General features: G+C 43.1%; 1 protein-coding gene across 1 annotated transcript in view; it reads right to left on the bottom strand.

Annotated features, from left to right (window-relative positions):
* The window catches only part of MAN2A1 (mannosidase alpha class 2A member 1), a 209,014-nt gene that overhangs the window by 38,711 nt on the left and 158,261 nt on the right, over positions 1 to 12,042 (bottom strand). Inside the window, exon 19 of the mRNA XM_034773035.1 lies at positions 9,755 to 9,888. Coding sequence (XP_034628926.1) covers positions 9,755 to 9,888 — 134 coding nt within the window. The remainder of the gene's footprint in view (positions 1 to 9,754; positions 9,889 to 12,042) is intronic.

The raw sequence follows: 12,042 nt of genomic DNA, 5'->3' as shown, positions 1-12,042 counted from the left end.
CATTTGACCTGTGTTTACACTGCCTTTGTGTATTTCCGAAGTTCTCCCAGGTCTCATACCTTCCCATAACTTTCTTATATATTTTGAATGTGCACTTACCATTGAGAAACCCATGGTCTTAGTGCCATTTGTTAAAGGCAAAACAACTATTCTGGTGGTAAGTAATTCATCAGTTCATTGGATTCTATCAAACCATATGGAAGCTATTTTTTGCCTACCACTGTGCCTAATCTTGAAATTTTGTATTCTGATTACTTCTGCTGCATTCAGAATCCCTCCATAGAGCCTTTCCCTGCAACAATTTCACCCCTGCCAGAGCCTTTCACTGCCCCATGTAGCTACACACCACAATGTGGATGCAGCCTGCTTTTCACTGCAGTGTGTAGCTACACATAACCTACATGTCGCTGCAAGAGGTCTGCACTGTAGACATAGCCTTAATGGCTTCATTCATGCATTTAACAACAGAGTCCCACATATGAAATTTTGCAGGCCATTTAATGTGTGCTATTGCATTTAGGCTCTTTGAATACAAAAGTGTAAGAGCAGATTTGCCCCCTTTGTACATTTCCATGATTATACTAGGTAAAGTTTATTATGGCAACTTCTTGATTTTTCATTTGATAAACCTTTTAATCCAAATTCATTTTTGGTAAGTTTAATTAGTCAATTAAGACCTAAAGTTCCACTCGAAGTTGATAAATATCTGCCTCAAATACTGCTAATATAAAATAATTCAAAGAAATGGCAATAAGAAAATATTTAGTCAGATGACAAGTATGACTAGAAAGGCTGTCAGGGCCAAACTAAAATATAATTTGCTATGCTTTAAAATGGTCCATCAATATATTTTATCCCAGATTTTCTTTATTCTCTTATCTTTCATTTTCTATAAAATGAGTGATAGCTTGCATCTGACAATGGTTTTAAAACAAGCTAATCTTAAACTCAACAGTCATAAAAATATTAGTTGGCAGTAATAGACTATACTCATCCTATTATAAGATTTAAAACCTAAAAAGTGCACTAGCCCTTATGGCTGGTGCCTGATTATAGGAAAGTGTCCCGAGGACCAGAAAAACCCACTCAGCCACTATAGTGCAGCCTTCTGACAAGTGATGCACACTCCTGGCTAGGAGGACTGCCACTGGTCAAACTCTGTGAGCTACAGCTCCTGCAATGACATATGCCACTAAGGCCTGGTCTACACTACGACTTTAATTCGGATTTATCAGCTTTAATTCGAATTTACCCTGTAACCGTCCACACAACGACGCTATTTATTTCGATGTAAAGGGCCCTTTAAATCGATTTCTGTACTCCACCCCGACGAGCGGAGTAGCGCCAAAATCGATTTTAACATTTCAAATTAGGGATAGTGTGGCCGCAATTCAATGGTATTGGCCTCCGGGAGCTATCCCACAGTGCATCATTGTGACCGCTCTGGACAGCAATCTAAACTTGGATGCACTGGCCAGGTAGACAGGAAAAGCCCCGCGAACATTTGAATTTCATTTCCTGTTTGCCCAGCGTGGAGAGCACAGGTGACCACAGATAGCTCATCAGCACAGGTAACCATGCAGGCTGATAATCGAAAAAGAGCACCAGCATGGACAGTGAGGGAGGTACTGGATCTGATCGCTGTATGGGGAGAGGATTCAGTGCTTGCAGAACTTCGTTCTAAAAGACGAAATGCAAAAACTTTTGAAAAAATCTCCAAGGGCATGATGGAGAGAGGCCACAATAGGGATTCTGAGCAGTGCCGCGTGAAAGTCAAGGAGCTCAGACAAGCGTATCAAAAAACAAAGGAGGCAAACGGTCGCTCCGGGTCAGAGCCGCGGACATGCCGCTTCTACGCGGAGCTGCATGCAATTCTAGGGGGGGCTGCCACCACTACCCCACCTCTGATCGTGGATTCTGGGTCGGGGATAGTCTCATCAGCGACGCCTGAGGATTCTGCCGATGGGGGAGAGGAGGAGGAGGAGGAGGATGAGCTTGCAGAGAGCACACAGCACTCCGTTCTCCCCAACAGCCAGGATCTTTTTCTCACCCTGACTGAAGTACCCTCCCAAGCCTCCCAAGCCAGTACCCAAGACTCTGATCCCATGGAAGGGACCTCAGGTGGGTTTACCTTTTAAAATATAAAACTTGCTGTAAAAGCAAACTGTTTTTAATGATTACTTTGCCCTGAGGACTTGGGATGCATTCGCAGTCAGTTCAGCTACTGGAAAAGTCTGTTAACGTGTCTGGGGATGGAGCGGAAATCCTCCAGGGACATCTCCATGAAGCTCTCCTGGAGGTACTCCGAAAGCCTTGCCAGAAGGTTTTTGGGCAGTGCATCCTTATTCCCTCCTCCATGGTAGGACACTTGACCACGCCATGCTTGCAGCAAGTAATCTGGTATCATTGCCTGACAAAGCCTGGCAGCGTATGGTCCCGGTGTTTGCTGGCATTCAAGCAACATCCGTTCTTTATCTTGTTGTGTAATCCTCAGGAGAGTGATATCACTCCTGGTAACCTGGTTGAAATACGGGAACTTTAATTAAGGGGACAGAGGTGGCCGTTCCTACTGGGCTGTTTGCCTGTGGCGGAAAATAAATCCTTCCCTGCAGTTAGCCAAGCGCAGATGGGAAATTGGCCCTGAGTTTTTCGCGTTTGGCTAGCAGGGATCTTCCCTGTTACCAGCCACGCGGTGGGGGGGAGGGGTACAGCGATCATCCCAGAGAATTCATGGCGAGAGGGGGGGTGGTTAGTTTGTTTTCTGCTGCTGCTGCTGAATGTTAACAGAAAAACCGCAGCACTCTACAGGCTATGCTTGGTATGTGGGAAAGGAGGGTGCAGAAGCTGTAAGACAATGGCTTACCATGGCCGCATGCAAGCCGAATTCTGTTGCCCAGACCTGTGATCTCTAGCAGCAAAGCCACAGGCACTCAGCATTAAGAGGCAAAATGCGACCTTGCACAGAAATCACATGTGCTATGTAATGTGAATAGTGTTGGTCACCGTGAAAGAGTATAAGCATTGTTCTGCAAAATGTAGCTTTTTAAACAATTCTCTCTTTTTTCCCCTCCCTACAGCAGCTGCAAATTCCTCAAGCCTCCCTCCTCCATCCCGAAGGTTATCACAGATAAGGCGTCGTAAGAAGAGAACGCGAGACGAGATGTTTCCTGAAATTATGGAATCCAGCCGCAGTGACAGAGCTCATCTGAATGAGTGAAAGGAAACAGTTTCAAAGTATAGGAAAGAAGCCAGTGAACGTGAGGACAGGAGGGACCAACGTGAGGACAGGAGGGACCAACGTGAGGACAGGAGGGACGCTCGAGATGAGAGGTGGCGGCAGGAAGACCAGAGGAGGTAGGATGCAACGCTGGGGCTGCTGCGTGAGCAAACAGACATGCTCCGGCGTCTGGTGGAGCTTCAGGAACGGCTGCTGGAAAACAGACTGCCGCTTCAGCCCCTGTTCCACCCTCCCCCCTCCCCATGTTCCGTATCCTCCTCACCCAGACGTGTAAGAACACGGGGGGGGGAGACTCCGTACACCTTCCCATTCCACCCCAGTAGACAGCCCAAGCAAAAGGCTGTCATTTTTTTAACCTTTTCTTTGTGGCTTTTTCCTTCCCAGCAATCCTCCTCCCAAATACCACCCGGGTTCCCTCCCTCTTTTTCTAATCTATTAATAAAGAATAAATGATTTTTAAATGATAGTGACTTTATTTGGTTTGAAAGAAAGCTGGGGGAAGGGGGAGGGTGGGTTCCTTACAGAAAATCAGTCAATAAAGGGGGCGGGTTTTCATGAAGGAGAAACAAACAGATATTTCACACTGTAGCCTGGCCAGTCATGAAACTGTTTTTTAAAGCTTCTCTGATGCACAGCGCTTCCTGGTGTGCTCTTCTAATCGCCCTGGTATCTGGCTGCGCGTAATCAGCAGCCAGGCGATTTGCCTCAGCCTCCCACCCCGCCATAAAGGTCTCCCCCTTACTTTCACAGAGATTGTGGAGCACACAGCAAGCAGAAATAACAATGGGGAGATTTCTTTGGCTGAGGTCAGAGCGAGTCAATAATGATCGCCAGCGACCTTTTAAACGGCCAAATGCACATTCTACCACCATTCTGCACTTGCTTAGCCTGTAGTTAAACAGCTCCTGACTCCTGTCCAGGCTGCCTGTGTACGGCTTCATGAGCCATGACATTAAGGGGTAGGCGGGGTCCCCAAGAATAACTATTGGCATTTCAACATCCCCAACGGTTATTTTCTGGTCCGGAAAGTAAGTCCCTTGCTGCAGCCCTTTAAACAGAGTAGTGTTCCTGAAAACGCGAGCGTCATGAACCCTTCCCGCCCAGCCCGCGTTGATGTTAGTGAAACGTCCCTTGTGATCCACAAGTGCTTGCAGCACCATTGAAAAGTACCCCTTGCGGTTTATGTACTCGGTGGCTTGGTGCTCCGGTGCCAAGATAGGGATATGGGTTCCGTCTATCGCCCCACCACATTAGGGAATCCCATTGCAGCAAAACCATCCACTATAGCCTGCACATTTCCCAGAGTCACTAACTTTCGTAGCAGCACCTGAGTGATTGCTTTGGCTACTTGCATCACAGCAGCCCCCACCGTAGATTTGCCCACTCCAAATTGATTCCCGACTGACCGGTAGCTGTCTGGCGTTGCAAGCTTCCACAGGGCTATCGCCACGTGCTTCTCAACTGTGAGGGCTGCTCTCATCTTGGTATTCTGGCGTTTCAGGGCAGGGGACAGCAAGTCACAAAGTTCCATGAAAGTGCCCTTACGCATGCGAAAGTTCCGCAGCCACTGGGAATCGTCCCAGACCTGCAACACTATGCAGTCCCACCAGTCTGTGCTTGTTTCCCTTGCCCAGAATCGGCGTTCCATGGATAGAATCTGCCCCATTAACAACATGATCTCCAAAGCACCGGGGCCCGTGGTTTCACAGAATTCTGTATCCGTGTCCGTGTCCGTGTCCATGTCAATGTCCTCATCATGCTTGTCGCTGCGTTGCCGCCGCCGCTGCCTCCTCGCCTCGTTTTTCTGGTCCTGGCTGAGCATAAACTCCACGAGAACGCGCGATGTTCATGACTGCTGTCTTGAGCTCAGCGGGCTCCATGCTTGCCGTGGTATGGAGTCTGCAGTGTTCACTCACCCAGGAAAAAAGGCGCGAAAATGGTTGTCTGCCGTCCGTTGCTTTCATGCAGGGAGGGAGGAGGTGAGGCTGTACCCAGAACCACCTGCGACAATGTTTTTTGTCCCATCAGGCACTGGGATCTTAACCCACAATCCCAATGGGCGCGGGAGACTGCGGGAACTATGGGATAGCTATGGGATAGCTACCCACAGTGCAACGGTGCAGAAATCGACGCTAGCCCCGGTATTTGGACGCACACCACCGAATTAATGTGCTTAGTGTGGCCGCATACATTTCGACTTTATACAACCTGTTTTTCAAATCCGAATTATATAAATTCGGATTAATCCCGTAGTGTAGACATACCCTAAGCCTGCAGTAAGCCGCATTAAAATCTGCCTTCCTCCAATGCATGAAGATTGTAGTGCAGGGAGAGAGTAAGCACGAGTCCAATGATTTCAGCAGCTCCCTCAGCCTGTTTATGTGAATTTTCTCACTTCCTCACTCAGTCCAACTCCAGCTCCTTCCTCTGCCCTTTTGTTGTTACTGTGGTGTGCATGTCAGTTGCTGCCTCATGCCGTATCTGTAGACCACCTTTCTTTCTACAGATTTCCTGAATTTTTGGCCTAACATTCTCTTTTCCTCCATTTTCCCTTTTCAATTTGATTGCGTCACATGTTCCTCACCTCATAGATCAGGGTCCCTAGAGTAGCAAAGAGATACTTGGTGATGCATATGGCTGGTATATTCAAGATTAACTACCTACTGCTATTTGTATTGTTCTGCTAGATGACTGCTGGACAGATACATATCCTGGGTGACAGTGTACATCCTGACACATGAGATCAGACGTTCCTGGCTAAAAGAGTTCATTGAGACTGTGCATACACACTTGCCAGTGTCCTCAGGCCCTCAGCCAAGACTATATATGGAGTGCAGCCCCAACATTCCCTACATTTCTTACACTAAGTCAAGAATTTATCAAATTCCAAAATAACAGGGAAAGGTGAGGGAAGTCTAGATACACTGAGGCAATCATCTGAGAAAGAGTCACACTATGGTAAGCAATTGTTTTTTCTCCTTCACTCAGTGTGTTTAACAAGCAGCGTCAAACTGAAGGCGAGCGTAAGGAATTTAAATTGAATTCTTGATAACAAGACTGTGCACCTGCATTAAGTGGTGTAATTCTCTCAACCACCACAAATGTTAGAAATACTGGGAATTTAAAGTTAATGTCACACATAATAACTATTAGAAAGTATTAATATGAACAGTTAAAGTCACCTAAACAACTTCAACTTTTTCTGCCTCCAGCCAACCATTTCATCTCGTATACTCATTGGGCCTTGCATTTAGGAAGGAAACATTCTGATGAAGAACTTCTGGATAAAGAAACTTTAAAGTTTATAGTCTGCAGCTTCTGACATCTTAAATTGGCATAGTTTGCCTATGGAGTTTAAGATCCTATGTATTTTTGTATATATGGGTTCATAATAGACAGTTTAAGGCCAGAAGGAACCATCATGATCATCTAGTCTGGCCTTCTGCACATTGCAGGCCACAGAACCTCACCAAGTCACTCCAATAGTAGGTCCATAACCTTGGGCATAGTTACTAAAGTACTCAAATCTATATACAAGTGTAATTGCCTATCGTTCTGCACCATTGTTGTGTAAGTTTTCTAATTTTGCTCCAATAGTCAGAACAGGGTCTTAACCAGAGAAAATATTATACAAATAGATAGCTATCTACGCTAACTCTCACAATATGGCAACGCTTTTACATATGAAACCGCCCACACTCTTGCCCATCTGACCTAAACAATTATTCTGATTGTGGGTATTTTTTCCGGCAACTTCATATGGTCTTAAAGAAGGTGGGAGTAGTTTGCTATAAAGACAGGTGCGCTTCAGTTAATGCTAGAGTAATGTAGAAATGAGAAAGGTTTAATAACTAATGATTTTTAAGTGAGTGGATGCTATGCAAAAGAGATATTAAACTTTCATATTCTTGACCTGTGTCATGTGACTGGAGCCCAGGAAATGAAGATCACACTCTGACCAGCACTCCTGTGTATCAAATCTATTATGTAGTGTCAGAAGAAAACTGAATCTTTGGCAAAAATAGAGCAAATGAAGACATCCCTCAGTCTGCAAAGGAAACTGGAAGAGAACTGGAGGTGGTAGCAGAATTTCCGAATTTTCCTGGAAGCAGGTGGTATTGCAGAGAAACTGGAGATGGTCAAATTCTTTACAATGCTACAAGTGGCAGGCCCAGAGGCTTTGGAGGTCTATAATGCAATCCAGTAGAAGAAAATGATTGTAAACAGCAAACCAAAATTTCAAGAATACGCTGAGTCATGCAAAAATGTCACTTATGTAGGCACATTTTCTTTACCAGGAACGAGTTCCCAGGTGTATCATTGAGCCTTATGCTAAAGAGCTATGTATTAGACCTAAATCATATCAATTTGAACTGTTAACTAGATGAAGCAATTAAAGACCAAATTATTTGTGGTATAACTGATAAACAAATCAAAGCAAAGTTATATTATGAAAAACTGAAATTAGTGATAGAACTGAAGTTTGTCTAATTAAAAATACATACCAAGGCATAAAAAAGTAAACAAACAGCAGAGACCATAAATATTTGTAAGAAATGCAGAGGAATCATCACACAAAGATTTCCAGCACAAGGAGTGCAATGTCATGCATGCAATAAAAAAAATTAAATATGTTACTCTCAACACAAATTGCAAAGAAATATAAAATACATTCAAGCAAAATATATTAATGAACATATAGCTGAAGGACAAATCACTGTGGTACAAAAAATCAGTTCTTTGTTGGTTCTCAATAAATTTGCAAAGCAATTTTCTACAAAAAGATTGGTATGTGGCATGACAAATAAATTAAAAATTTAAAATTAACTTGTAAAGAATGTGGTGAGATATTTAATGGACTGGGATGCACTACGTATATGACATCACACAGAGAGATCCCCAAAAATGGAAACACTTTCCAGCTTCCAAAGTTACATCTTTAATGTATTTACCATCAACTTGCCTTAATAGTCTGCACTACATTTTTATTATATCTATATAAGTTCAAGAATCTCCTTTCTTATGTAACAGTGCTAGCAGATACTCAATGGATAGATGATAGCCTTTTTATTTGGAAGCAGATTGACAGGTTACACTGAATATCTGTGTGATTGATCTGAATGGCAAAATGTCATCTAGAAACAGTCCAGGTAAGGCGAATACATCCACTTAGATACATTTATGAAACATTTTACGAGCGGGTGGATATGTTACAGCCCGAGGATGAGATTTTCAAAGCAGTGTAGATGACTTACACAGGTCTTCCTTTGTAACTAATGGAAGATTTGTGGCCAAGACCTCTGCATTGCTCCGAAAATCTCAACCCTAGTTTTCACTTTTGTTTTTGTGAAGTCAAAATCAGGTTTCTCAGGCTTACCTATGAAAACGGATTACAAACATATAGTATTTGAAATATGGCTGGATTTAAGTTATTATGGGAACCTTAATTTTTGCACTACCTATCTTTAGTTCTAAGATTCATAACCTTAGTGTTGCATTTAATCTAAATATGTCAAAAGTGTTTGTGCAAAAAGTCTCAACTTATGTTATAGACTTAAGATCACTATTTAGCTTATCAGAGAAGCTGAAGAGGTGACTACATCACAGTCCATAAGTACCTATGCAAGGAGAAGATTTCTGATAGTAGATGACTCTTTAATCTATCTGACAAAGAGTTAAGATTTGATGGCTGGAAGTTGGAGTTAGAAAATTGAAAATGGAAATAAGGCATAATTTTTATTTTATTTTATTAAACACTGACGTTAATTAATACTTGGAACAACTTACCGAGGGATGCGAAGGATTCTCCACTCTCTGAAGTCTTTAAATCAAGACCTGATATCTTTCTAAAATATATGCTCGTGCTCAACAAGATGTTATGGGCTTAATGCAGGAATTATGGTGTAAAATTTTATGGCTTGTTATATAAAGGAGGATGTCGACTAGAGGATCACAACAACAAAAATATCTATGAATCAAATGAACACTGGAATTTAATTTTAAGTGGTATAGTGTAAGTATCCTCATCACTCCAGTGGTTGCTATAACCCATATAAAAAAAAATTAATTCCAGCTCCTTTGTATATTACAAGTTTATACACAATTCCTCATCTTTAGAAACTGCCTTCTGATTTTAAATCCACTCAGCATTGTAGCTGCTGTCATTAGTCTCTACTCTTGCAATATGATACTCGTTTGGTCCTCCCCAGGCTTATTTCCCCATAGTGATGGAAAAAGAAAGGAGAGAAGAGAAAAAAAAAAAAAAACTGAGGGAATAAGAGGGGACATACAAGGGTAAATGTTTGTAAAAGGAAGAGCGAATCAAACTGACCAATACTATTATTGCATATAACATTCTCATATCTTCCTGGCTTACATAAAGTGAGACAATTTAGATAGGTCAGATACCTACACATCAGGTATTTTTGCTTAAATATTTCTTTACAGAAGTATCAAATATTTATATCTTCGGTTTTATTGAAAATACAGCAGATGAACCCATGTAATTACACCTACCTCATCTACTTCATTTCTTCTCTCCAGCAGAAGTCGGAACAGATTAGCTGTGATCTTGTTATCTTGGAGACCCTGTCCAAGGCCACGGTTGTCATCCTGCATAAGTCGACGGTCCATAATGACTTCTAACTGTCCTGAAAAACAAATATTGAGGTTATGTTGATGATAGCAGTATGTGCTGCTTTTATTAACCACATGAACGTTATTACTATAAACAGCAATGGTAAAAATAATCCAGATAATATTTCTTGAAGCTAGAGAGTTTGTGATATTGATGGTATTGGGAGGGTTGAATAAGCGTTTTCATAATGCCCTGGCTTTGGTTGCTTATAATATTCTCCAATTTTTACTTATCAGGCTAACATTTTCAAGCAGTGGTCTCTGGATAAGACTGGGTTTTTTTCCAAGTTTGTACAAAAGTTAGTAAGATATTTGAGCTGCAGGAAAATGACAAATACTTTCCTGTTATAAAAGAAATTCCAGAAATTTCTATTTGAACAGCTCTAGCCCTACAACAGGGGGATGTGAAAGTTGAAATTTTACAGGAAAAGAGGGGATACTTAGGAGTAACTCTTGTTCTTCAAGAGTTGTCTCTGTGCATTTACACTTATGAGATGTGTCTCTGGCAACAAGCTGATAAACTGCCTTGAAAAGCTTGTGCCCATAGGGGTTGCATGAGAGATATCATGTGAGGGTGAGGTCATTGGCCTATTCCATGTAACGAAGTGAACCTCCAACATTCCTGCTTTCTAACGACAAATGTTACACGGAACTCTGACGTAGAGAAGATGGGCAGATAAACGCTATGAAACTAAGACCAGAGGGAATATTAGATTGTCTATCCTGACCTGTATATTTCACTCCATACTCCCACATTAAGCACAAATACTTTATTTAGATTAAGGCCTAAGCAGCTTTCTGCACTGTAACTCCCGAGGTGCACACACTGCCAGCGACTTAGTGCACAGAAACTGCGCAGTTGTAGTGCTCTAAAAAAACCCCACCCCAATGAGAGGCGTAGAACTGCTAGGTGGTCTAGTGGCAGAACTGGAATGTGCGTGCTATCTATCGTCCCTCCGCAGTTAGGGAAGCCCATTTGTGCAAAACCATCCACAATCTCACTCATGTTGCCCAGAGTCACAGTCTTTCAGAGCAGGATGCAATTAATGGCCCTGCACACTTCCAGCAACACGACTCCAACGGTCGACTTTCCCACTCCGAACTGGTTGGCGACTGATTGGTAGCAGTCTGGAGTAGCCAGCTTCCACAGTGCAATCGCCACGCTCTTCTCCAGAGACAGGGCAGCTCTCATTCTCGTGTCCTTGCGTCACAGGGCTGCGGTGAGCTCATCACACAGTCCCATGAATGTGGCTTTCCTCATGCCAAAGTTCTGCAGCCACTGCTCGTCATCCCAGACGTGCATCACGATGTGATCCCACCACTCAGTGCTTGTTTCCTGAGCCCAAAAGCAGCGTTCCACTGTGGTCAGACCTCCCTGAATGCCACAAGCAAACTACTATGTGTGGCAAGATCAATGTCGCACTCCTCTTGCCTTTGTAGTTTAAGGAATAACTCCACTGCCACTCGTGATGTGTTGGTCAGAGCGAGCATCATCCTGGTCAGCAGTTCGGGATCCATTCCGGCAATCCGAAAGAGGCAGGGCGTGCAGTACACAAACTGTTGAAAGATGGCGTCAAATGTGGACGGAAGCACAGGGATTGCTACAATGCGAAGCAATGAATCACGGGTCATTGGGACAGGACCCAGGATGCCCCATGACCTCCTCTGCCTTCCCACAAGGCTTAGTGGCAAAAGAGAAACAGGTGCTCTGTGGGATAGCTGCCCAGAGTGCACCACTCTGAATACCGCTGCAAGTGCCACAAGTGTGAACATGCTATTGCACAGGCAGCTGTCAGTGTGAACACACAACAACAGTTTTTCTTCTGCGCTCTCTGAGCGGCACTGTAACTGCCGGCACTGTAACTTTGTCGTGTAGACATGCCCTTAAGGGGGTGGGAGGAGATAGTACATAAGGATCTATTGAGATAGCACCTAGAGTACTATACACATCTTTCAGCACCACTTCATATGCTTAAACAGGATTTATTCATGAACACTTTTATGCATAAAAGTAAATACTAAAAACTAGTTTTATGAACTGGGTTGGTAGATAGTAAACTTCTATTCACCTTCTCTTACAATGCAAGAATAAGGGGAAATTCAATTAAATCAAAAGGTAGAAAATTCAAAACTGATTAAAGAACATACTTTTTCACACAACACAAAAT

Source organism: Trachemys scripta, chromosome 6, assembly GCF_013100865.1.
Source record: "Trachemys scripta elegans isolate TJP31775 chromosome 6, CAS_Tse_1.0, whole genome shotgun sequence".
Classification (NCBI taxonomy): Eukaryota; Metazoa; Chordata; order Testudines; family Emydidae; genus Trachemys; species Trachemys scripta.
The sequence above is the reverse complement of the archived record's forward strand: the minus strand, read 5'-3'. Positions and strand labels throughout refer to the sequence as shown.